This window comes from Podarcis pityusensis, assembly GCF_964106645.2.
Source record: "Podarcis pityusensis genome assembly, chromosome: 17".
Taxonomy (NCBI): Eukaryota; Metazoa; Chordata; class Lepidosauria; order Squamata; family Lacertidae; genus Podarcis; species Podarcis pityusensis.
Window position 1 is genome coordinate 3,322,799 of NC_138042.1, and position 27,289 is coordinate 3,350,087.

At 48.6% G+C, this 27,289-nt stretch overlaps 1 protein-coding gene across 2 annotated transcripts; it reads left to right on the forward strand.

The window, feature by feature from the left end:
• The first annotated feature begins 2,205 nt into the window (after positions 1-2,205).
• Positions 2,206-26,521, forward strand: PDZD4 (PDZ domain containing 4). 2 transcript variants are annotated; one of them, XM_080987445.1, is made up of 8 exons: positions 2,206-2,644; positions 14,922-15,193; positions 16,802-16,892; positions 18,258-18,335; positions 20,143-20,205; positions 20,299-20,400; positions 23,141-23,251; positions 24,788-26,521. In XM_080987445.1, exons 1-8 carry the CDS (start codon positions 2,585-2,587, stop codon positions 26,120-26,122), a joined length of 2,112 nt encoding a protein of 703 aa, XP_080843571.1. In that variant the 5' UTR covers positions 2,206-2,584; the 3' UTR covers positions 26,123-26,521. The 2 variants fall into 2 exon arrangements, with proteins under 2 accessions (XP_080843571.1, XP_080843570.1); XM_080987444.1 differs by having other exon boundaries at positions 2,209-2,644; positions 18,258-18,356.
• Positions 26,522-27,289: the final 768 nt, after the last annotated feature.

Sequence of the window (27,289 nt, forward strand, 5' to 3'; positions counted from 1 at the left end):
CCTGGTCAAAGACCCAGTTTGGCACACGCCCATGTGCATTTGCGTACACACACACACACAGGCTGAGAGCTTCAATGGCACTCCTCTGGAGTCTTCACTAGGGGCAAAACCCCCCAGCTAGCTCTCCTTCCTCCCCCCCCCCCCGCCCCGTAGCTACATCTCTCCTTGCCCTCTCCCCACATTTAGGCACTGGATGGATCACAGAAGTATTCTGACCTGGCCAGCAAGTTGGGGAGGTGACAGGTGCTTCCACCACCACCACCCCGCTTGTAATCTGTCCCCAGCTAGTCATCTGTCATGTGTTGCACCTGAGGTATTCCATCCATAGCTAGCATGGTTAATTTATACCATGCGCTATAAATTTGTCTATCCGTTAAAAACAACAACCTCCTTATGCTTGTGGCCATCACATTATCCTGATGTATTTTTAAGTAACTCAACTCAGTGGCAGGCTCTGTGAAAGGACTTTATCAATGGGAAGATGGGTTAATGCTGATGGGCAGAAGGTGGGTGAAGTGAAGGGTGAGAACAAGGGGACTGGATCTTCTCTACTCTAAGGCCACTAGTTGTCAATATCTCACCTCCATTTGCTACTGCAGATGCTAAGCCCTCTTGGTAGCAGCACCATGCTTCTAAGCATACTATTGGGACTAATCAAATGTTTACTACTAGTGGTGCATGCTATTAACTTACTACTGGGATTAATAATAATAATAATAATTTATTATTTGTACCCCACCCATCCGGCTGGGTTTCCCCAGCCACTCTGGGCGGCTTCCAACAAAGACCAAAAATACACTAAAATGTCATACATTAAAAACTTCCCTGAACAGGGCTGCCTTCAGATGTCTTCTGAATGTCAAGTAGTTATTTATCTCTTTGACATCTGATGGGAGGGCGTTCCACAGGGCAGGCGCCACTACCGAGAAGGCCCTGTGCCTGGTTCCCTGTAACCTCACTTCTCGCAATGAGGGAACCGCCAGAAGGTGCCTGGCACACTCCTGGAACTAATAAAATGTTTGCTAATAGTTGTGTAGGAAAATGGTAATACATACTATTGGCACTAATTAAAAATGTTTACTAGTAGGATAAGATAGTAGTAGTACATCTATTAGTACATCTAGTATGTTATCTGCAAACCTTGAGTCGCAATCTGGAGAAAAGGTAGAAGCAACAACATACTACTGAGGCTAAGTATGTTAAAATGGTAGGGTAGGATGGTAGCAGTACAGTACATCTATTACCATACTACTGAAGCTAAATAAAGGTTTAGTAGTAGCGTAGTAAACAGACTTAGCCTTTGTAGTATGTCATTTGCTGTAGAAAACATAACAGTAACAGAGAGTAGCAACTGAAGGAGATGACTGGATGACTACAAAGAATCATAGAATTTTAGAGTTGGAAGGGACCAGGAGGGTCATCTAGTCCAACCCCCCGCAATGCAGGAATCCTCTGCCCAACATGGTGCTTGAACCTAGGACCCTGAGTTCCTCCACCACCAAGGAGCCGTACTTACCGCACGCCATGCCTAGTGGTCAGTCCCTGGCCTCTTTGCCCATCTGCCTTTCTGACGTTTCTCTCCTGTGTTAAATAATAACATTATATCTGACAGCAGGCTCTCTAGAGGTGGGTGACTGGAAAAATGGACGACGTGGAGGTGGCGGGCCAGATTCTGCCTGGGCATATCCGTCAAGGCATGGGTAGGCAACCTAAGGCCCGTGGGCCGGATCCAGCCCAATCGCCTTCTAAATCCGGCCCGGGGACCGTCCAGGAATCAGCGTGTTTTTACATGAGTAGAATGTGTGCTTTTATTTAAAATGCACCTCTGGGTTATTTGTGGAGCATAGGAATTCGTTCGTCCCCCGTCCCGTCCCCCCATATGGTCCCCAAGGTCTGAGGGACCGGCCCCCTGCCGACAAAGTTTGCTGCCCGCTGCCTGAAGGGGCACGGAGCAGGGGCGTCTGTGGGCAGAAGGTTGGGCGAGAGCGGAGAGATGCTCGACGAGGGAGATGCGGGACCGAGGGGGCTGTGCCCGGTGGGGGGGGGGGCGACGAAGCGCGGCCGAGACCGGGCGAGGCAGCAGGGGCGGGCCGGCCCCGGCGGGCGGCTGGGCCCCGGCGCTCCACGAGCGACTGGGGCGGGCTCGGAGTCGCCTCCCCTCGCCTCGCCCCCTCCCCGAAGTCATCCATATTTATCAGGCGCCGCGTCCCCCTCCCCTCCCTCTGGTAATCGGAGCGAAGGAGCGAGGCAGAGCAGACGGCGGACCCGCGCGCGCGCTTCTCCGCGGCAGAGAGCGCGGCTCCTCCGGGAGGGGACCCCGGCTGACCCCCAGCGAAGCGGGGCAAGCCGACCTCCCAGCACCGCGCCCCCCACGCCGCCGCCGCCGCCATGCCCCCCGGGGGTTGAATGGGGCGCAGCGAGCGGAGGGCACCCCCAGCCTCCCTGCCCAGGGCTATGCCAGGGTGGTGGGGGGGCCGGGAGAGCGAGCGCCCCGCGCCCCCCACCTGTAGGGTCCCCATGAGCTGACCCTCCTCCCGAATTGCGAGCCGCCCCCCCCGGTGCCGCCCCCTCCCGCGGCCTCGCCATGGGATGTAACATGTGTGTGGTGGAGAAGCCTGAGGAACAATATAGGGTCATGCTGCAGGTAAGGGGGACCTCGCGGGGGGGGGGAGAAAGGGGGCGGGAAAGGAGAAGAGTTGGGGGTGGGGGGTGACCGGCGGGAAGCCCTTCTGGGAGGGGAGGGGAATGGGGTGGCTTGCATATGGGGTAGGGCGGGGGCGGTAAGGGGGCGCGTTTGTGGTACTTGTGGGGATAAAAAGGGGGCTGGGGCTCCGGGGGGTTGTCTGGGGACAAGGAAGGCTGGGCAAGGCTGGCGAGAGTTTCCAGGGGTTCCTGGATGGTGGGGTTCGGTGGGGCGGGGTGGGGTGACTATCCTGGACGTGAGAAAGAGCCCTTTGAATGTAAGGGAGGAGAAGGGGTGGGGAATGAGGGGAGGGGGCACTGGGGAAAGAGAAGGCGGCCTGGAATTATTGGAGGGGGGGCACATCAGGGGAGGAATCCCTGATTTTCTGGGGAGGAGGTTCTGTGGCATTGGAGGGGGGGTGATGCTGCAGTGGGGGAGGGGAGCAGGTAGGGGGAGGTTGCCTAGCAACTGGTCCTTCTCCAACTCCCCCCCCCCATTTCCCCATGCCACACAGTGCCTGAAATAATGGGGAGGGGGCTTCTGTGAAAGAGAAGAAAGAGGAATTGGGAGGAATGGCAAAGGGCCGCTGAGGTGGAAGCAAAGGATGGGGAAGGGTCTGAGAGGGAATGGGACAGACTCACATGAAGCAGGCATTCATTCACCACCAGCCCCAGCCCCCCCCCCATCCATCCATCCATTCATCTCCACTCACTTTCCATCCCTCAGTCCTTGTATGGTTCTGCATCTGCTTAACCCGCCTGCCCTTTCTCTGCCTGTTCAGGTATCTATTTTCAGACTCTCTCCCTTCTTTTTGTCTGCGTCAGCCCGTGTTCATTCATATCTTTCTTTTCTGCTCACTCTCTCCCCCACCTCCCCTCTCTACCCATTTATATATTCCATGCATCCTGGTCTCCCCCTCCCCTCCCCAGAGTACAGGTACAAAGGCACCTTCCCACATCCCCAACTTGGTCCTGTCAGATCTGTTGGTTGAGGCTCTGGAACTCAGGGCAACAGAGGAAGCCTTGAGGTAGAATGAAGGTGGTGTGTCTAGGCTCAGGAGTAGCCAACATGGTGCCCCCCAGATGCAATCTCTCTCTCCCCCCCCCCCCTTTCTGTGTGCGTGGACATCAGTATATTTGCCAGTGTGCATTGTACTAGCTATTGGATATAACTGTAGGTTTACATGTTCTTGTTTGCACAGTAAAGAGACAGTATATTTTCTTTTTGGCTTGCTTTTTAAATCTCTTCCCTTGGCGTTTATTCATAGACAGGCAGTGTACAAGTGGCAAATAAGCCTGCCATGTGTAGTGAGAGAAATGACCCCAAAGTTATGGTTTATGCTGTATAGGTGCTCATAACATCTTCGCCTACTATCCTGACACCCCTCCTACTTATATATATATAGGCAATGCCATGTATATCTGCATCTTCAGTAATACATATATTTACATACACAGAGAAAGCATTCATGTTTGGGTCTTCTAGACAACGGCGTAATATTGTAAATGAGTCTTTCAGATATTGCAAATGGGTTGTTGGGAACAGGTTGATTTTTTTAAAGTACCAGATTTCTGGACCAAAGTGGGGAGGGAATTACCAGCTGGCATTTTGATGACAAAGACATCGTGGAGACATTGTGGAGAAAATGCATGCACGAGGAGCCCCCATCCCACATTAAACATCCATCTCTGGAAGCACCCATCCTTTCCTTTGGGCTGTTACTTGAACATTGCAACCAGTAATCTAGCAAAGAGGATCCTGTTGTGTTGTCTAAGGAAAATGGGAGGTGACTGCTTTAACGGTGTTTGCCTTCAAAGTTTCCTCTTCTTTTGAGCCATGTCAAATAAGTGCCTTCTTTTTGCCCTGGCAGTCTTTGTATTTAGTCTACCTGTGTGCAAGGTCTACTTTGAAGGGATGTGTGTGTTCTTTCATAATTCCAGTTCAGTTTTTAATAGTGGGAACCAGATTTCCTTCCACTAGGGAAGGTCAGATTAGCTAATGGTCTCATTATAATATTTTAAAGCAGGGATGAGGAACCTGTGGCCCTCCAGATGTTGCTGGACAACATCTTCTGTAATCCCTGATCCCTGGGCATCCTGGCTGGGGCTGATGGAAGATTGACAATATCTGGAGGACCAAAGGTTCCACTCCTCTGTTTTACAGAGAAGGGCCAATATTGTTATGAACTAAGCTTCTGGTTCCAAAACGTACTTATTATCAGACTGAGATAACCGGAAGTCATTCCTTTCTTTGTCTCTTTATAACAAAACTAACTGAGTGTGCATCACTATGTAAGAGGAATGGGGAGAGGTGCACAGGGGTTCTTGCTGTTTCCCACCCCATCTAACTTCATCAGAAGCCCTGTCTTTCAGGCTGAGTTTCCAACAAGTGGAGGGGAAAGACCTGGAGAACTGAGGCTCCTTCTGCACCTCTGCTTTGCATTGCCTCATCTCTTGGTCACTTTGGAGAATGGCCAGGGGCCATTTATTTACCTACCTGTCCTGCCCTTGATCACAAGTGATTCCAATACTAGCTACAATAATCTCTCTCTGTGTATATATATTTGTCCAGTTTAAATGGTTTTGAGTTTTCTTTGGTGGTATGCATGCTAATTCTTCCAAGCTAAGCTGTAAGCATAGTTATTAAAATTTATCAATAGCAGTTAAAGATTCATTTTGGAAATGAGGCTCTAGATTAAAATTTCTGCCATCAGGAACCTTTTCAGAAAACCTTTGCTGATTCATATTCTTATGGCTTCATTTACTAGAGTTTGCTTACATATTCAGTCTAGTGCACAGGAAATCAAGGAAGCTCAAAAGTAGAAATGCATTGACTAGACAGATTTTTGCTTATTTAGACAAGCAAATTTTAGAAAGTTGAAGGATTTGGGGGGGGGGGGGTTGCTCCTGGCTGTGACAAATGTGGGTGATCAGAAATAATAAATAACAAGTTTCATGGAGAGCCAAGTAATAAGTTCTGAAATACAATATTAGCGTTAAATTGTGAATTAATAATGGCTGGTTTTTAAGGGTTGCTTCACACATTCTTGTTTTAATGAAGACACTTTACCTATAGTAGCATATGCCATAGTTAATGGGTCAATTTCTCGCAGAAATAGATGAAACTTCCAAAGATCACCAACTAATGTGTCCAAGGATATGTCCAAGAACTTCATTGTGAAATATTCTTACGATTATGAGGAATTTCTAATGTCAAGTGACATTTGCCAGTTTTTATAACTTTCCATACTGTGTATGAGTAGACCATTCGTAAATGCTTTACAACTCTATCTTTGCCTTGTGAGGGAAGTGGTTGTTGTTCCTGTTTGACAAATGAGGGACAAAGGCTGTAGGATAGTGAGTAACTTACTCATGGCAAAGACAGATCTGGAACGCAGGTTTTCCAGGTTCACCCTGGGCTCTGACAGCAGGCAAGATGCTTCTTACACTTTGGAGTCCTGGGATTTGGGAATTGTTCCTGTCAAGTTGACAGGTCATTTGTTCTCAAAGTGCTAAGAGTGATCTGTGGGGCCATTGTGAAGGGGTGTGTTTTGAGACCCTCCCTGCCTGGGTTGATTCCACAGTGCCTGTTCACCACCTGCTAACAGCAGCATCAAGTGTAAGACTTCACATGCATGTCTGAGCAATCACAAACCAAGTATCGCAGCCATGGAGCTTTCATAGCACCTTGTACACACGGCTTTTTCAGTGGAGCCAGGAGCCAATTCACGTAGTTGTCTGAGTCACGAAACATTGAGTAATCAAGTGGCGAGCCGCCAATGGACATACAAACAGGAGAACTGACTTCTGGTTTCCATCCGCATTCCAGGGGTTGATGAAATAGAATTGTGATCTTCTCATGCTCCTCCCAATCAATACGGGACATCACAGGAGAACCTGTGGCCTGCCAGGTGTTGTTGGACTCCTATCAGCCCAAGACAACATGACCCATGGCCAGAGATTATGGGAGTTGTAATCTAACAACATCTGGAAGGCTGCTGGTTAGTTAATTCTGATCTTATTGATACTCCCTAGTTATAACCAGTGCTTTTTTTCAGTGCTTTTTTCAGGGGGTTCTCAAGGTTACCGGCATCTCTTGTTGTTGTTGTTGCTGTTGTTGTTAAAAGTGTGGCACTTACTGTAACAACTGCACGGTCAGTACTGGCACCTATTTTTTCTAGGAAAAAAGCACTGGTTATAACAGACACGGGGGTGGGAGTGGGCTGTGGATCCATATTTCTCATTGGTTGATGGTGGCTACCTACTGGCCAGCAGGGCTACCCTGTTTTATCTACTTTTGCTCTATGTTACCTTCCTTGTGCATCTTTAAAGCACACAATATGATTTTCTTGTGCTTCTTACCCTCAGATCCAGGATGTGTGAGCTTCAGTAGCTTACTTAACTTGGGAGTTTATAGCCACAAGATGATGGCCAGGTAGCTTTACAGCACTGGATTTGGGGTGGTACCAGTGGTTCTGCCGCACAGGATGCTGAACTGAGAGGGTTAATAATAATAATAATAATAATAATATCAATATCAAAATCATACGGGTACCTACTGAGAAGATCCATAAAAAGCAACTGTACCAAAAGGAATTATTGTGAAAATAACAAATTTTGTACAAATTTTGGCCTCACTTGGGGCACCATGTTACCAAAGTCTACCCCTGATGGCTTTTTAAAAAGGAGGCTTTAAAAACAGGTTATTAGAAGAGAGGCCTAGCAAATGGTTATTAGCTATGATAGCGAAATGTTCAGTCAGTATATTTTTGAATGCCAGGAATCAATGAGCGATGTTGCTTTCACACTCTGCTTTTGAGTTTCTCAGAGGCATTAGCTTAGATCCATTTGAAGACTCAGATAAGCCTCCTGTCACCATTCTGACTTCAGGAGACTCACTAGGACAACTTTTGTCTAGTATGATGGATGTCTGTCTCTGGTAAAGGAATTTTTGCAAATACAAGGCTGACTGGTGATGTATTTTCCACAAAGGGCATACATATTGGTACTTGTGGCTTAAGAGTGTCATGGTCTGAGTAGAGGATTTAACTGCTTTATTGAGGATGTCACAGAGAACTTCTCTGAAGTTGTTGCATAAAGAGATGTGATAGAGAAATGCCTGGTGCATGGGTTCTCTGAGAAACTCAGTTGGATGAACACCTCATACAAAAAGACCAATGACAACAATGAAATCACATGCAAACTAGGTTAGACACAAAAGACCAAGCACACCTGTAGAAATGCACGTAAAGCAGGTGAGATATAAACCTAGTGACATAAATACAGTATATGCCCTGTCTAATTATGAATAGTTACATAATCAGTGCCAGACACAAAGAGAAATGGACAAAACAGGGCATAGCTCCTTTTATCAGAAGTCGATGGGATGAAAATAGAACCATAAAAGTGTGTAAACACTGTTCCTCTTGCAATATTGGCTAAACTCTTCTGTGTCTCTGTGTGTGTACACATACACACATTGCTCACACCAAATAATTACTTTTCCAGACAGTTCCTTTGCAGACACTTTCTGTATGGACACCCACACACCAAGACCAGACAAAAACAGAGATCTAAATATAACACACAAACACGCACCTCAATAGTAGTTACACATGCAAACAATGCCATATGTCCACAAAGTCACAACTGCTATGATTCCTGAGATTTCATAGGTGCGACTCACATACAGGGTTACATTTCTACACTCCAGACCCAACCACATTTCACACAAAAATAATTAAACGCCTTTTCACCACCACCCCTCGCTTGCACGCTCTCTGCTGCAGTGGGACAAGGCTGCGCATTCTAACGCTGGTCACTAGCCAGAGATTCTTGCAGAAAGGGGAATGGGGGAGCTTTTGGTCAGAGCTAGGAGGAATCATAAAATATAAGAAGCGCCCAAGGCTTCAGAGAATACATTAGAGAGAAGGCTCTCCAGGAGGCTTATAGAGTCGGGATCTGAAGGGAGGGGGAGAGGCGGGGAGAGTTGCTGGAAAGGCAGTTTGGGAAAGATGAAGAAGAAAAGAAACACACAAAGGGAAGCTGTGGGAACCATCTGCTGAAGGCCTGAGGCTGGATCTCATTCCAGACCTGCCTGCAGGAATGTGATTAGCATTTGTTATAAATTCCTGCAGGGTCTTCCTGAGGCAGAGAACATCTTCCTCATTCCCACCCACAGCCCCTCCCCAAACCACCAGTTTGGGGTCTTCGTTTCAAGCTTTTAAACATGCAGCCTCATTTCTCTACCTTATAGCCCTTTGGATTCCTCATCATCAGTTTACTGCTCCCGCCCCCCCCCCCTCAGTTATTTTCCACTCCGGCCCACAGCTCTCCCTCTCCAGTTCTGGGGGATGACCCTCCATTTGAAGAGGCAATCCATCTGCTGTCCTGGTGGCTCCCCCCACCCCATATTTCATAGTGGAAGAGGAAATGGGAATTAATGATACCCTTGACTTTGAGGAGAGGGAGTGGGGAGGAGATTTGCTCGGCTTTTGATCCCCTTTCCCCATATTTTCCTTCTCCCCAGCTGCAGATGCCTGTATCAATCACTCTAGTTTCCATGGCAACTGCAGCTGCAGTGATGGAGAAAGAGAGGGAGACGCACACAAGACTGTGCAGCAAAAGGCAACGCAATACACAGAACTGCTCTGCACATTGTATGAGGGCACACACTGTACAATGACGCACCTACAGATGCATCAGCCCATGACGCATAATGAAGTGGTTCTTGTGTAGGTTCCCACAATAACTACAGTCTGTTGAGTTACGTGTTGAGTTACGTGCATGAGAGAGCATTGTGCATACAGGAAACGGGGCGTGTTGTCATGGACCTTTGGCGAGACAAAATGGACCACAAACTGCCAGGGTTTGGATTAGGTAAGGGTTTGACAGCCAGTATCAGATACTACCTAGTCCGGGGACAACCCCTTCAGGTTCCCATCTGGAAAAGAGGAGTGATAAAATGGAGATTAAATAAATGTTTGAATGAGGGGTAGTGGAACATTTCATGATCTTTACCTACTTGTACTTGAGAGCATCAGGGATGTCTTGGGTATTTGCTTGTACTGAGGCAAATCACACAACTGTACAAGGGTGGTTTTTTTCTTCGGGTCTTTAATTATGTATCAGAAATTCAGCAGGTGAAATATTTCCTAAGCTTTAGACAGAAATGTTCAGAAATGATACACTGACTGAATTTCCTCTTATCTTGCTGCTGTTAAGAACTTAGGCACAATTCCAGAAATTTAAAAAGCTGGCAAGTATATCTAAAAGCATAGGTGATCCACTGTGCCATAGCCTTAGGGTTGCTCATGCTATTGCCACAATTATTCTGTGAGCTGAAGTACTTGGGCTTAGCTACATAATCAGCTAACCTGGGATAGCAACCCTCTACTTTGTTTTGGCCTCTAACTTGCTTCTATAATTGGGGGCAAATCAGCAACTGAAGTGAGGTTAAAGGCAAGGATCAAGTCAAGGGCTCTGGAATCTCTTCCACCAGGCATGCAAATGCTGAACAGAGTATAGAGTTCTCCGCAGACAAAATTTAACTAAGTGGTCCAAGATAGCAGGGATTCAAGTCCAAAATGCACCCTGGCATTCTTTGTCTATGTGTAAACAGAGACTTCTGCCTCAGGGGATAATAATAACCCTGTGACAACCTTTGAAGCAATCTCTGAATGTGTAAGCAAGTCCCTTATCTTATTTTACTGCCACTGCTGTAATGGCTTTTTTACATGATCAGTTATCCTGTGACAACATCCCCTGAAACAGACTCCAATTTGTTTACAAGCTCATGAGGCTGACAGTCAGTAACCCCTGGCAAGATTGGGGCCCGTTGCCTCATCGCATGTCCTGGAACAAAGCATTTGTGTAAACCAGCAGTTTCAGCCTTCAAAAAGGCCCTCCCTGTGCACACACCTATCCTATAGGGTGGACAGATGACAGGGAACACAGAGTTCCCCCTGCTGCACCTTTAATAGATGTGCAGAAGAGGGAAATTTAGCAGGTATGACTTCCATCTTCCATTTTGTATAAAGGTGCAGGATCATTCTTCTCCTCTCTTCCATCTGGCCACCCTAGGTGATGGAGCCCTGAGGTCATGGAGCAGAGCAGGGGTAGCCAACATGGTGCCCTCCAGATACTGTGGGACTGCACCCTCCCACAATCTCTGGCCATGCTGGCGGAGGGGGATGGCAGTTTGGAGCACATCAGCATCTGGAGGGCACCACATTGGCAATCCCTGGTGTAGAGACTGTATCATTTCAAACTGTGTGTGTGTGTTGGGGGGGTGTCCTTTTTTCCATATTCCCTCCACTGGGGGGTGGAATCCTTCCCACCCTCTCGCTTATCCCCTGCAGCACATCAGGGAGAAGAATTGTGTCCCAGTCTGCTCCTGCCTCGATTAGTTTTCTATTTGTAGGGAATTTCTTAAGAGGGGAGTCTTTGAAATTGTGGTGTGCCGCCCCCCACTGTGCTTGAAATCATTTACATTGGTACAAGTCATTCTCCCACTTCAGGATTTTGCTACCTTATTCTTACTTTGTACAAATTGGCCAGGCCTCAGATGGCTTGAAACAAATTCATGGAGGATAGATTGATTTATCTGCAAAGATTTATAGACCGTCTAATCCTAAAACTCTGTAAATGGTGTACACAAGTGCTGTATCAGTGATTGTCCACTGTGATTGCTAAACGGAAGCTCCATGAAAGAGCCACACCAGTGGTACAAATCTCAGGTTCAGTCCCTGCAAATAGGGCTGGGAATGGCCCTGGAGAGACGCTTCCTGTCAGTGCAGACAATACTGACTGGTCTGACTTGGTATTGGGCAGCTTCCTATGTTTCTGTCCATCTGAATACCAGTTGTTGGTAAACAAAGGAGCAGGTTTCCCCCAAGATGGCCTGCTGTTCGGCTCCAGCTAGGTTTCCAGCCAGATTTTGTGGCAGAATTTCCTTGCCATTTTTTTATCTCAGCACTTGGCTCTTGGTCCTTACTAGATTTTAGGCCTGGTTTGGTACCAGAATAGAAAAACGGGTACCTTTAAATGGCCCAAAGTGTTCAGGGAGGAGGTGTGGCAGGACAAAATATTTAATTCCTTAGGTGGGTAAACTCATTTTGAGTAAGCAAGTGTCACTCCTGTTACAACAATCTTGAGGTTGCTTTTGCTGCCACAGACTTACAGGTAGGTAGTGTTAGAAACTCAGATATATGAGCCAACCGCCAAATGGCACGTTAATCAAAGGTTAGGGTTGCCACAATAGAATGTTTAGGCGCCATCTTTTTTTACAATGAAATTTATTATTATTATTATTACTATTCATTTTGTTTATATACACCTTTATATTTTAAAGAGAAAAATATCAAAGTGCTTTACAACAAATTAAAATATCAAATAAAGCAATCCAGAATAAAACAAATTTAAGCTTCAAGGAAGATATTTCAGATCCTTCTCTAAGAGACATTTTGCTTTCCCCATATTTATTTACCTACCTAATTTATATAGCTGCCCCATAGCAGAAATACCCTAGGAAGCCAGTTTAGATTAGTGGTTAGAGTGTCAGACCAGGACCTGGGAGATCAGGGTTCAAATCCCCAGTCAGTCATGAAGCTCACTGGGTGACCTTGGGACAAATCACAGCCTCTGAACCTTCCTCACAGGGTCGTTGTAGGGATTAACCAAGGTGGGGGTGAACCATGTACTCCTTGGAGGAAAAGGTCAGATATAAATGCAATAAATATTCTCTTCCGCTTACCTGCTTAAGAAAGCTGGAGAGGCCAGTCAGGTGGAGATGTCAGATCTCCACATGGTCACAGTTGGACCTCTGCCAGTAGCAAAACACACCTGGTGCCTGGGGGATTTCTGACACCGCTTACAGGGCTATCCCTCTGGAACCCCTGAGGTTAGAGTTGACAGAGGAACTTTACCAGAAGAGAAGTTGGCAGTCCTAGACATGAGTAGTAGGTGTGTCATATTTTCTGGAAGCACCCTGTGCCCTTAACAGCTGCATGGTAGACAACAAGTATTCAAGTTTAAATCTGGCCATTGTCGGGCATGAGAAGAGTGTGGCTTGGATCACTGAATGAGACATTCAGTAGGCAAACAAAATAGTTGTCGTTGTTTTAAGTATAGGATTTGGAGTGTGCAATTTGTATCACAGGGAATAGAGGTACGTTGATGGAGTTCTAATTGAACCCTTTCCCTGCAAGATTTTTATGTGCAAAAAATGGTGTTTATTTATTTTGCCAAAAAAGTATTCACTCAGATGAGTCCCCAGCTGCGGTCGTAAGTGGTTGTGGTATCTCACACAGATTTTCCATTTCAGTGAGAACTAGGCCTACCTCAGAGGGTTGTGGTATCAGGACAAAATGAAATAGCTTTCTATAAGCTGCACTGAGCTTCTCTGTGGAAGAGTTGACAGAGAAATATGTGACTTAAGATCAGTGCACCTGTCAACTAGGATGCCACTGATTCATAATATCCCTGGGGTGCCCTTGTTTTTGGTGGTTCTCTCCAGAATGATTGGAAACTCCCAATAAGGAGTTCATTCATTTCGTGTGTGTCTTTGCTGGTAATCAGTCCTTATGCCAGCAGTCAGCCAGGTTGGCCACTGGCTCTCATCCCTGGTGGCTGTCCACCATTTAAGTAACCCGAAATGTAATGCCTATAGATCTGTCATCCAGGTAGGACTATACAGTACCTGCCCTGACTGGTAGTGGACATTCCAGTACTATGCCAAGGGTCCCTCAAAGTCTGGTACTAGCCCTGATAGTAATTATGCATAGGAAACAAAATCCTGATAGACAACCAAAGTATATTTTACGTGAATGAGAGGTCACTGGTCACCAATGGCTTCAAGTTACAAGAAAGGAGATTCCGACTAAACACCAGCAGTTTGGCAGTGAAGCAGACTCCCTCAGGAGGTTGTGGACTCTCCTCCACTGGAGATTTTAAAGCAGAGGTTGGGTGGCCATCTGTCAGGGATGCTTTGGTTGAGATTCCTGCATTGCAGGGGGTTGGACTAGATGACCCTCAGGGTCCCTTCCAGCTCCATGATTCTATGAAATGGGGGTGTGTGTCTCAAACTGCATGATCTCCCTCTCTCTGTGTGTATGTGTGTGTGTGTGTGTGTGTGTGTGTGTGTGTGTGTGCGTGTGTGTGTGTGTGTGTGTGAGAGAGAGAGAGAGAGAGAGAGAGAGAGTTTTCAAGCACCCCTGGTGCACTGCACTACTTTGTAACGCTCAGTTTGAAAACTGACATTGTATTGTAGAATAATAAGGAGTTATAAAGGCCACAAGGCATTTCTCTTTTATCCTTATATTTAAAATAATTAAAGTACTTGTTGCTAGAATCTCTTTATCACAGCATGTTTGCAGTAAGCACCTTGACATTCTACTTGTTTTATCCCACTAGCTGAATGGCTGGACCACCAATAATTTGCCATGTTGAAAGGTGGCAACGCTATTGTCAGCTGGGAGAAGGGAACTCATGTTTGTGCCAGTCTTACCATTAGAATGAAGCAGGTGCCCCAGGCAACAGAAGTTTGGGTATATATGCAGGGCAGCAATATCAGGTGGACCTGCCATTCTCTTCTGTCGGAGGATGGAGCTGTGTGTGAGCGCCAGCCACGTAGCCTGTCCTTCACCCCCTCAGTTATATGCAGCAGAGGATGCCCTCCTGTTTCCACTTTTGAAGCAGGTTTCCACTGTTGGCTTCTGTGGATTGAATGGGGATGTGCTCCCTGGTCTTCAAGCAGCAAAATGTCTTGGGCAAACCTGGTCTGCATGGGTGTGTGAAAGATTGAAACTGCATAGAAGGAGGAGGAGAATCAGCTCTAAGCAAGCATTGCCAGGATGGGATGTGGGGAGATGTGGAGGTCTTCCCTGCAGGAGGGATTGTTTGTTACAGTGTGGTCAGCTGTGGAGGAGTGAGCTGCAGGTTACACATGGCAGATAGGATGGTGCAGGTACTTTTTGAATGCTCAGATTTCTTGAAGAAAAGGCAGCGAGCCAAAACCTTGAGCAGATGCAGAACCCAACATGAGTGCATCTCTTACACGTCCCTCAGGAGGGAAGGGAACCACTCCAGGAGTAATGTTATCTGAGGGGGCGGGTTGGAGTTCTCAGTGGACTGGTGAAAAGAAGCACCAGACTTTGGACCTACAAGGCTCTATTGATTAGTCTGTCTGTCTGTCTGTCTGTCTGTCTGTCTGTCTGTCTGTTTCCTCCTTTCCTCTATAGGTCAATGGTCGGGAGTTGTCCCGTCTCTCACAGGAGCAAACCCTTGAAGCCCTGCGGTGCTCCAAAGAGCCTCTGGTCATCCAGGTGTTGCGGCGCAGCCCCCGCAGCCGGGGTGGTGCCAGTGAAGGAGCTGCCCCCCAGGGGGACCCCACAATGTTGGTGGACAGTGGAACTCAGACAGACATCACCTTTGAACACCTACTGGGGCTAGGCAGGATGCACCCCCCGAGCCCCCCAGCTGTGACTTTGGAACCTTATGGGCTGCCTGATCTGTGAGTGCTCCCCCAAGCAAAACCTTCCCCATTGCATTCGCTCTCCATGCCCTTCAATCAGTTATAGCCCCATGGTCCCTTCCTACTACTCTGTTCTTTTAGAGTTGCCAGTTTTTAAACTAGTCTCTTTAGTTGTGTATTTTTAAGCAGCTCAATATGCAGACCTTAGCAGCACTGAGATAAACTCAGCTCTGTCCTCTCCTCCATGTTTTTCAACATCTATATGAAGCTGCTGGAAGAGATCATCAGGGGGTTTGGGCCAGGTGTTCACCAGTATGTGGATGACACCCAGCTCTACCTAACTTTTAAATTGGAACCAGTGAAAGCAGCGAATGTCCTGTATGAGTGTCTGGAGGCAGTTGAACGATGGATGGCGGCTAACAGATTGAGGTTGAATCCTGACAAACAGAAGTACTGTTTTTGGGGGACTGGGGTGGGCAGGTGTGGAGGACTCCCTGGTCCTGAATGGGGTAACTGTGCCCCTGAAAGACCAGGTGCGCAGCCTGGGAGTCATTTTGGACTCACAGCTGTCCAGGGAGGCGCAGGTTCATTCTGTGTCCAGGGCAGCTACTTACCAGCTCCATCTGGTACACAGGCTGAGACCCTACCTGCCCACAGACTGTCTTGACAGAGTGGTACATGCCCTGGTTCTTCCCCACTTGGACTACAGCAATACGTTCTACATGGGGCTACCTTTGAAGGTGACTCAGAAACTGCAATGCAGAATGCAGCAGCAAGACTGGTGACTGGAAGTGGCCACCGGGACCATATAACACTAGTCCTAAAGGATCTTCACTGGCTCCCAGTACGTTACCGAGCACAATTCAAAGTGTTGGTGCTGACCTTTAAAGCCCTAAATGGCCTTGGCCCTGTATACCTGAAGGAGCATCTCCACCCCCAATATTCAGCCTGGACACTGAAGTCCTCCTCCGAGGGTCTTCTACTAGTTCCCTCACTGCAAGAAGTGAAGTTACAGCAAACCAGTCATAAGGCCTTCTTAAGAGTGGTGCCCTCCCTGTGGAACGCCCTCCCTTCAGATGTCAAAGAGATACATAACTTTTAGAAGACATCTGAAAGTAGCCCTGTATTGGGAAGTTTTTAATGTTTGATATTTTACTATGTTTTATATATGCTGTAAGCAGCCTAGAGTGCCTGGGAAAACCCAGCCAGATGGTGGCGTATTAACAACAACAACAACAACAACAACAACAACACCGGAACGCCTATAAATGTCTTCACAAGAGCAGGCCAGTCCATTTTCCTTATCAGCTGGCAACCCTGTTCACTCTCATACGATGAGCCCATTTTCCCAGCATCTGGGCTGTGGAGCCATCACAGCTGCTCTTGGCTTCTTGAGTTCACTTTTCCTATATTATGCCGCCTGGCTAAAAAGCACATGCATGTACAAATGAAATTCCCTCACCCCTGAGTTAACCACGGCCACCAAACCTCATGTTTCAAGGTCCCAGGATCAGGTTTTCACATTAGTTTGCATGTGCTGAATGTTCATGTGCAGACATTGCTCTGGGAGTTTTCTAAGCGTAACGGTGGTCCTGAGTGGCAAATGGATGCTTCACCTAACTGCTTTATGCCTTTCCTTCTTCACAGCCCCTCAATTGGGCATGAATATTATGACCCTGTGGAATTCATGGAAGGAGGTGCCCCAGAGACTGAGCGGGCAGAGGAGCTGGAATATGAGGTGAGAATGTGATGAAGCTGAAAGAGGCAGTCTCTGGGTTTATATCCACAGATCAGGAAGCAGGGCCTGGCCCCCTGCCAGTTAGGCAGAGTGAGGCAAACCATGTCAAGTGGCCCATTCTGGGTACCATTAAATGGCAACACATTGCTCAGTTATTTAATGTGGTGCTGTGTTTATACAAGACATTCAGTCTCAGGCTGGCTGCACAGAGCTGCAAGGTTGGGCATTGGCAAGGATGCCAAAGCTGGCAAAGAGCCTGCCACCCTAGAGACTGCCATTCTCAACTTTGCATAGAACTTTGCATACATAGAAGAAGTTTTAGCTGGCAAATCTCACCCCAAGGTTGCCTTGCGCAAGGGTCCCCCAAATCCCAGAGCAGGTATTTTCCACAACATATAGCCTTCCAGTGAGGAGACTGGTAGCACTGTGGAAAACACTGGGGTGGCCTGTGCTCTGCTTGTTTGCTTCTCAGTGCTTCATATCTCCAGTGAGCCCTGTTTCACCCCTCTTAGGTCGCTTCCATTTAATAACCACTTGCTGCGAGTTCAGTCCTATGTTGTCGAGAGGCAGCTTGGAGTGAGGAAAGAACTGAAGTGTGGTCTCCTGAGTCCCACCAGGATTGCCACCAAAAGGGGACCAGTGACAAACAACAGGGGGCCTTCAGAATCTGAAAATTTGTTAAAAGTACAAAGAAGTTTTAAAAATCAATTCTAAGGGGGCAATTCCACAGCCCAAAGAAGACTGTGCATGCTCAGTAAGCACAATAATAACTGGAAAAGAAAAACAGAATCGGGGAGGAAATGGAATGCCCTGCTTGGGGGAAATGGCTGATTGGAACCCAGAACAGGAGCACTCCTGCTCTGGAGGAAGAAGACACTGCAACAGTTTGTCACCAGCCCCACTTGTTCTCCTTATCCTTAAGGGTTTTGCTCATATAGGGGCTGCACCCACACTCTTCCTGGAATAAGCTTGATCTATGATGGGCATCATTCACACATTCATTCTTGACATTAATGATGAGCATGCAGGTGTGAACTGATCCTAAGGTGGTTACAGATGGTTCCACTTTGAGCATCGCTCAACTACCAAGCAGTATATAAATTTAAATAATGGTAACAATGACCCCTGTAGAAGATCTTGGCATATTTACCTTTGACTGCAAACCTAGGAAAGGGTGGGAAAGTTAAGTGGGGCCAATTCAGAGAGACTAAAGGGACAGTTTAGCTATGATTTTCTACCGGGGCTGACTGAATGAAGCATTAAAATGTACTTGAGAAGGTCTGTGAAAATGAACCTTCTTTTCCTGCCTTGGCTCAGGGCTTGCAACCGTGTGTGACTTTGCCTGGTGCTTTCTCTATCCCACAGGAGGTGGAGCTGTACAAATCCAGTCACCGGGACAAGCTGGGCCTGATGGTTTGTTACCGAACTGATGATGAGGACGATGTAGGCATCTACGTTGGAGAGGTGGGGGAGGGGGCAACTCTTGGTGGGGTGCGATGTGTGGCCTGGGGAGGCAGAGGCAGGCAAGTGGCGGGAGGAAGCTGCTGTCAAGCTTTATGAAGCCATGGAGAGTAAGGAGCTCCAGGTTTCATTGCTGCTGCAGCAGCAGGAGCAAAAAATAAGCCTGTATGAGAGAGAGAGGGAGGGAGGGAGATTTCTTTGGGATTGGGTTAAACCCAGGATGGGGAACCTTGCTCATCTCCTGTCTATTGGCCGTGCTGGCTGGAACTGATGGGAGTTGGAGTCTGGAGGGCCACAGGTTGAACTCTGTCTCTCCACCTGCTGCAGTCTGGGTGCTGCTCAGGGTCCCCGTGCATCAGCTTTACATTTTACTGTATTTTTCGCTCTATAAGACACACCAGACCATAAGACGCACCTAGTTTTTGGAGGAGGAAAACAAGGGGGGGGGGGGAATTCTGAATCCCAGAAGCCAGAACAGCAAGAGGGATCTGGCTTCTGGGATAGCCTCTTGCTGTTCTGGCTTCTGGGATAGCTGCTCACAGCCTCTCCCGGGCAAAGAGCGTGCGGAGCGTGTGTGTGGCTCTTGGGGGCTTTTCCCTGAGGAGGGAAAAGGGCAGCCCTTCTCCCTCCTTGGGGAAAAGCCCCCAAGAGCCGCACTCTTTAAAGGGAGCAGTGAGCAGAGCCTCCCATCTGCATTCGCTCCATAAGACGCACACACACACACTTTTTAGGAGTGGAAAAGTGCGTTCATACAATTAGCATTGCCTGTACTTTGCCCCCAAAGTCAAGATTCCAGGAGCATGCTTTTGACTATAACCAGGAGTGCTACCCTGCCACCACATAGTATGATCTTAAATTACTACAAACCACTGGCCCTAGTAAGTGTGGTGTTAGCTGCATATGCCCAAGGAGCATTAGGGGCTACTGTGTGAGGAGTATCCCAGAGGGCATCTTTGGTACTCTGGGCTCAAAGCACAGTTGGATTTATAGCTATTGTGAAAAGAGTTGGAGGGAAAACAGAATGCACCAAGTTATCACCACAGAAAGCCAGAGGTAGACTGTGCCATCTGGAGAACCCTGCCTAGCTGAAGATGTCAACTTAAGACATTTTCATCAACTGCTCCCTAAAACTATCAGCGCATCCTGGCAAGGAGCTCTTCAGTAATTGATGGAACTGTTTCTCCTATCTGTTGGCGCAATCGTGAATAATTTTTTTAGGCAGGCATGGAATTTGCAAGACACTTGACTCTAAATCGTTTAGTTATTGCATTTTTATTCTAGCACCCATCCATCCCTCTACCCTCTGTTTACCCTCACAACAATCCTAGCTGGTGATTGGGCTGAGAGAGGGTATGACTGGCTCAAGATCACCCAATGAATTTCATGGAACACTGAGGGATTTGAACAAGTGTATCCTTGCTATGCCTTTAGAAAAGAGCAAATTCTGGAGATCAACTAGCATTAGATGGAGAGTTATTTTCCATACTGTTCCAAATCCCATTCTGCATTGCCTAGTGCTGTGGTACACACTCAGGAGAAACAGGCCTTATGCACGTACTTCTTCCAGGTCTTAGGATGTAAGAGAGCAGAGCAGAATCAGGTTCAAGCTCATGTCTAAGGGAAGGGATTTTAGGTCTGGTGTGTGCTACAGTTATGAGGTTGGACAGGGGTCCTGGGTTCTCTGTTCAGCATTCAAAGATTAGTAGGTTCTTAGCAGGCTGGAAGAGAAACTAGGAAGTAGCATACTTAAGTTCACCTCCTGATGCTCATTTAATTTTTCTTACGCCAGGTAAATCCTAACAGCATTGCTGCCAAGGATGGGCGAATCCGGGAAGGAGATCGCATAATCCAGGTGAATCCTGTGGGCGACTGTGGTGGGTGTTAAGAGGGATAATTTAATGCACAAATTTAAACTTGCCCTTCTATACATTTCCTCCAATCCTAGATAAATGGCATGGAGGTACAAAACCGGGAGGAGGCTGTAGCAATTCTCACCCAGGAGGAGCGGACAAATATTTCTCTGCTGCTGGCTAGGCCTGAGACTGAGGTGAGAGGTCTTTAGATGCATGACAAAGCAGAAGGTGAATGGAGAAGGGCCAAAGCGAAGTAGCAGAGCACAAGGCTTGCATGCAGAAGGCACCACGTTCAATCTCTGGCATGTTCAGGTAGGGCAAGGAGAGACTGGGGCAAGTTATCTGGGTCTGTGTAAGGCAGCCTCCTCTGGTCCCAGAGTCAGGATAGGGGGATAGGCTGCTGGATCAAACCTCAGCTGTTGAAACCTGTCACGTAAGAAAGAAACTTGCAGCTGTTTAATGTGTTTCAGGGAACAGGTGCATTTGAGTGTCTCTTTGCTTGCTTGTTATGGAGCTGCATGGAAGTAGGCTGTCTCCTGCCAATGTCCCTTGCAGTCCGGGGGGTGGAGAGAAAGGCTCAAAGGGACTGGCGTATTTATTGTTTGCCTTGTCTGATGCTGAGAAGGAGTGTGAGCTGCTGGTGAGCCTTGCCTACTCTTATTTAGGGGTGCTTGTGAAATCCTCCCTATCTGAATTTCTCACTCTTGATTTTAAAATTATGAATAAGCTGCCCTTGTTTCCAGAGCAGCAGTGATGCATTAGCAACCCATTCTTCTTCTTTTAACACACACACGCTATATCTGGACTTGGGTCATATGCCTATATGTCCACAGTTGGCTGCAGTTTTAGTTGCTTTCTCCCTTTTACAACTGCACGTTGGTTTTAAATCACAGCACAAAATTATCCTTGTGCAATCAAATCAGGATTCATTTTTGTACTGATTTATATTAATAGTGTACTTAGGTGCTGGTCCATGTTGGCAATTCTGTGGAGATATGCATTGAAAACTGTGGCAAACTGATCATGTGCCAATTCCAAACATAATTATCATTTTATAATTTTTAAAAAATTAAAGCAGAAAGCAAGTAGGCAGAGCCAGACTAAGGACAGAGGCAACCCAGGTAATAATATTGGAATATATATATTGGGAGCTGCTGCTCTCCTCTAGCAGGCAAAAGTGGATGCCTACAGAATAATCAAGCCATGTCTGATTTCAAACAGCCAGGTGCTTCGGCTGTCAGCCAGGACAGGGATGGATTGACATTTATGCAGCAGCGGCAGCTCCTCCTCAGCAAGTCAGTTTCCATAAGCCCCCAAGCCCCTGCCCTGGTGAAAGAAGGTGGGCTTTCTTTATATCTCATTTACTTTGTATTACTCAAGCCTATATTTAAAACTTCAACCTGAGGATGGAGCAACATGTTGCAAGGCAAACACGTAGGATCCTGAACCTTGTTCGTTAGCCTTGTGAATTAGTGGGTGAAGGATAGTTTCAGCGGCCACTCTTTCCCCCTGCCCATTCCCCCCCCCCCAGGCATTTTGGGTGGTATCCAACTGCCAGGTCCCATCAGGGCAAGGATTTCTGCTTCTACAACCCGCCCAACCCCTGTGTACACCCCTCCCGAAATCTGCTCCAAAGGGTTGGGGGAACTCCTAGAACAGATTTGGGGGGGTTTGAGGGAAGAAGGGGATCATTTCCCACAGTGCAAGCAGAAATCCTTGTGCCGATGAAATGAGACACTTGCCATTACATTTAATTCCACCCTTCATTTATATTTTTATCCAGGCTTTCCACCAGGGATGGACTTTGGACATTTTTGGTGTTATGGCACCCTGAATTTGGCAGTCCCAGATCACTCTTCTCAGTTAGGGAACTTCTCAATTTATACGATCTGAAGAGAAACCAGAGTATATCTTCTCAATTTTGTGTCCCCTTGGCTCAGCACCCTGTGGGACGGAACCGCCCGCACCGCCCTAAATCTGGTGTTGCTTCCACCAAGGAGCTCAGAGCAAGATATGTACCGTATTTTTCGCCCTATAGGACGCACCGGCCCATAGGACGCACCTAGATTTCAGGGGGGGAAATCAAGGAAAGCGCTGCTTTCCCCACCGCCAGCCTCAAACCCGGGTTGGAGAGTAGCGGGAAGGCGTCGCGCGCCTTCCTGCTGCCCCCCATCCTCTGGGGCTGGCGATGGGGGAAGCGCTGCTTTCCCCACCGCCAGCCTCGAAGCCGGGTTGGAGAGTAGCGGCAAGGCGTCGCGCGCCTTCCCGCTGCCCCCCATCCTCTGGGGCTGGCGATGGGGGAAGCGCTGCTTTCCCCCACCGCCAGCCTTAAAGAGCAGACTCTCCTGGCTTCAGCGGAAGCAACGCGAAGCCTCCGGAGCTATCGCTGAAGCCAAGGAGTCTGCATTCACCCCATAAGATGCACACACATTTCCCCTTCATTTTTGGAGGGGAAAAAGTGCGTCTTATAGGGCGAAAAATATGGTATATGGCTCTTTCCCCCCACCCGCCTCCATTTTGCAATTGCAACAACTCTGGATGGTAGGTTAGGCTGAGAGCCAGGGGCTGGCCCAGGGATTTGAATGTGGATCTCATTGATTCCAGAGTTACCCAAAAAACACACACTTTGTAAGACGCATTTGATTTCATTCCCTTACTGACATATTGCACTTGTTTTGGAAAGAAAAAGTTCATAGTGTGTGAATTTGATGCAAGGACACTTGGTTGGGGCTCATTGAAGCCAGGCTGGGGATGGGGAACCTGGGGCCCTCCATAGGTTGCTGGCCTAACATCTCCCATCATCCCTGACCATTGGCCCTGCTGGCTGGGGCTGATGGGTGTTCAACAACATCTGGAGGGCAACCAAGTCTCCAGTCCCGGGCGAGACAGTGGAATTCTGAGCCATGTTCACTGTTATTCTCTTCATCCTTCCAGTTGTCCAAGCGTTGGAAGGACAGTGACCGTGAGGATTTCCTGGATGACTTTGGCTCTGAACACGAAGCCGGAACAAAGCCCCGGCGGCTCCTTTCTCCACCAGACCAGCAGGTGTGTGGTCTAGAACGGGAAGTGGCAGGTAGTCAGCAGTTTGCTCTGAAAAGCAGTCGGGGTGGAGAACCAAGAGTTCTCTCCTGGGCAACTTTCTGGGGACCAGAGGCAAAAGCAGATGGAGCAACGGATGCGACTTTCATCTTTGTACAGAAGGCTAAACTCCAAACCCATGAAAGCCAGAGGTTTCTATACATCCCCCACAAAACTCCCCAACCTCCATCCAGGCAGGCAAGAGGCATCATCACCCCTCAAAGAGATTTCCCAGCCTGGAAAAGGCACTCAAGGAGGGTTCAGAGCAGGGCCAGGGAGAGGGGTGTGACCTGAAGAGAGTCCCAAGGGGAGAATAGAGAGGAGGCCTGGGGCACCAGATTTAGCTTCTAGGCATGCAGTTCCCCTCCCCCACACTAGGACATTGTATGTGTTGCAGGATCTTGAGACACAAGAAGCAGCAAAGGGTTAACTCTGGGGTACATTGTATTACTTGATAGGGAGTGACTTGTGGTGGGATCATGTACAGATATAATGTCTAGAAAAGAAATTCATCATGTGCATTAAAGGATAAGCTCACTTTCAACCGATGGGGAAGGTGCTCTAGGCAGAGTCAGACCTTTGGTCCACCTAGTTCACGATTGTGATGGGGAAGCTGCCCGTCAGACGCAAAGCACACCATATCCCATGGAGCTACAGCCCTGACTGCTGCAAATCCCAGCTGCCTCAACCTGGAATGGTCATGGGGGTGCTTAGCTTGGCCGCCAAACTTTCATTTCAAAGGTTTGCAATATGACGCGACGCCTTTACTTCTTTATTTCTCTATGTCTCAGCTTAAGCATTACTGCATAGGTCAAGATCTACCTTCATGTTGCTGGATGAACTGCAGTAGACTAGCAACAATTTCTAACTCCAGGTTGTTTAGCAATGACTTCAATGAAAGGCTGCCCTGTCCCTGACTCACAGACACTTGATTAGGTTAGGATCCCTGCTGTGTTACAACTTATACAGTGGCCACCCCAGTGTATAATAGGGTGTATTAGAGTGCAGGAGGGAATGGGCTTCACACACATATCCCTCAGGCAGCATTTTGTCCTTGACTCCATCCCCTGCCATAATTGCACTAGTGGAAAGCAATGCAGATTTTATAAACCCCAAGTCTTCTGATGCCTGCACTCAAGTAAGCCGCTGAAGGGGTGAAATGCTGCTATTATCACCTGGGAAGCAATAGGCTTTGAGTGGCACAATAAGAGGATGACTCTCTCCCTACCTTTCTGTAGCCATTTACAGGTTGATAAAGGGAGTTTAGAAGAACCTCTGTGCCTGTCTTTTCAGCTTACATGGGTGTAAGTCTTGAAGTGCAGCTGGGCTCTCAGTTTTCACCCAGTTCAAAACCCTGCGCCTATAGAAGCTTCCTTGCCTATCAGGGGTCTGTCTATGAGTCACACAAAGGTGTCATTTAGGAAATTCTGGGCCAGAAGCCTGGCATAAGGTGGTGTTCATGCTTTTTTCTCTGAATGGTCCCCTCTCCTTCCTTCTCCATAGAACGAACCCTTACAAGAAAAGCCTCCTGGAGACCCGGCCACTCCTCTGACCAACAGCCAGGAGCTGGACAGTGGTGTTGGCCGCACTGATGAAAGCACTCGCAACGAGGAGAGCTCTGAACATGACCTCCTGGGAGACGAAGCACCTAGTGCTGCCAACACCCCGGGAACCCTGCGCAAATTTGGGCCTAGCCTGCAGCCCCGCGACTTCCACTACAGCATGGACTCTCTGCTGGCAGGGGAGCCACCTAGCGCCGTGGGCACCGACATGATGCCGGGGCTTACGGACGAAGAGTACGAGCGCTACCGCGAGCTGCTGGAGCTAAAGTGCCACCTGGAGAACGGCAACGAGCCGGGCCTGGTGAGCGCTGCACTGGACGTCAACCGCAACGAGGTGGCCCTCCTGGAGGAGGAGCTCCGCCACCTGGAGTTCAAGTGCCGCAACATCCTGCGAGCCCAGAAGATGCAGCAGCTGCGCGAGCGCTGCATGAAGGCCTGGCTGCTGGAGGAGGAAGGGCTCTACACCTTGGAAGGTGAACCGAAGAAACACGAGTTGTCCGACATCACCGAGCTGCCGGAGCGCTCCGATAAGGACAGCACCAGTGCCTACAACACCGGGGAGAGTTGCCGAAGCACCCCCTTGCTGGAGAGCCCCCTGCGCCGCTTGGCAGAGCCCCCCAACCTCAACCGGACTGCCCCACCTTCACCGCCCCAGCCCAAATTCCGGCGTGAAGAGCGGGTGCGGCGCAGCCCCAAGGCAGGCGGGGAAGGCAGCCCGTACTTGGGGCGGCGGCAGCGGGAGGAGCCGCCCGCTCCTATCAGCCCAATGAGCTTAGCCAGCATATGCAAGGACTCTCTAGGGGGCAAAGGAGAGCCCCGCATGGAGTGGAAAGTGAAGGTGCGCAGCGATGGCACGCGCTACGTGGCCAAGAGGCCAGTGAGGGACCGGCTGCTCAAAGCCAGGGCCATGAAGATCCGCGAGGAGCGCAGCGGCATGACGACGGACGACGACGCCGTCAGCGAGATGAAGATGGGGCGGTACTGGAGCAAGGAGGAGCGGAAGCAGCACCTGATCCGCGCCCGGGAGCAGCGGAAGCGCCGCGAGTTCATGATGCAGAGCCGGCTGGACTGCTTGAGGGAGCGCGAAGGCAGCGAAGCCCGGGGAGTGTCTGGCGAGGTCAACATCCTGGCCCTGAGTCACCGCAAAACCATGAAGAAACGGAGCCGGCGCATCCTGGACAACTGGATCACCATCCAGGAGATGCTGGCGCATGGCACTCGCTCAGCAGATGGGCGCAGGGTTTACAACCCACTGCTGTCCGTCACCACGGTTTGAGCGCATTGGAAGGAGCAACAGAAGGAGTTGCGGTGATGTTCTCCTTCCCTCCAGCTTTGCTGGAGAAAGACGACTAGATGGGCCAATCCTTTCCTCTGTTATCAGGAAGCTTGCTCTTTGAACACACCAAGGAATCGCTCGCCGTTTGCTGCCAGAGCTCCATTGGGCTCTTTGAACCAAATTTCATGGGGGACAGGAAGCCCAGAGTTCCTTGCAGCCTTAAGAACCAGAGGGCAAGAGGGGCCACAGCCCCAATCCTGCATCCACCAGGAGCTTGCTGCGGAGAGGTCTGTCCCCATCCCGACGCAGATTACCTGTATGGAAGGTGATTGTGCAGGGAAGCTCACTCACCTGACCCTTACTGAGAGCTTTTGCCAGCTTATCCCCAGCACATCACATTTGGAAGCACAAGGATTCAGCTGTGTTCCTCTCTGCGCAGTATGCGGAGCACAAGGAAAGTGAGGAGGCTCACCCCCTCCGTACTGGCCAAGGCCAATGAAGGCACTCCTCATCCCCTCCCCTTGGGATATTGTGACATCTTTCTTTCCTCTTTTTCTTTCTCTCTCTCTCTTTTCTCTTTTGTGGTCGTGGATCTCAATTCCTTTTTCATTTCTCTATTTAAATGGAAGCTTGGGCCCTGGCGGCTCATCCCACAAGCAACTGACAGTCCTCTTCCTGCATTTTCTGTCACCTGCTTACCCCGCCCCACCTGCCCCACGGAGAGGGGCTCTAGCTTAGTGGGGGGAGGGGGGAGAGACTGTGGAGCAGAGAGCTTGTGGTAAAACCCTGTATCCAAGGCTGAACTTGCATTGTTACAATAAAAAGAAAACTTTTTACTCATTGCAAAAAACCGTAAAAAACCGTTTCACGGGGGCTTTATTTTTGAAGCTTAGTGGTATAGGACACCAGAAAACATCAAATCCTTTTGCACCATAACACAATCCTACAAAACATTCTTCCCCCCCCCCCATTTAAGGAGTAATATGCTGGCAGATACTGAAAATGGGGTTGCTTTGGGGGAGCGCGCTGCAGAGCAGCTGAGCATAAGCAAAACCCCTCTCCGAATCCTGGTGGCACCCCACAACCAAGAGCTTGCAAGTGTCCCTTCCTGCAATCCCTCAGGCTGCAATCCTGTAAGAACTTACCTGGGAACATGTTCCATTGAAG

Bases quoted from the DNA above. Each gene is read 5' to 3' on its own strand.
- PDZD4 (XM_080987444.1), top strand. From the start codon at position 2,585: ATGGGATGTAACATGTGTGTGGTGGAGAAGCCTGAGGAACAATATAGG. The intron at 16,893-18,257 runs GTGAGAATGTGA...TCTATCCCACAG, and splicing joins CAGAGGAGCTGGAATATGAG to GAGGTGGAGCTGTACAAATC. The intron at 23,252-24,787 runs GTGTGTGGTCTA...CCTTCTCCATAG, and splicing joins TTTCTCCACCAGACCAGCAG to AACGAACCCTTACAAGAAAA.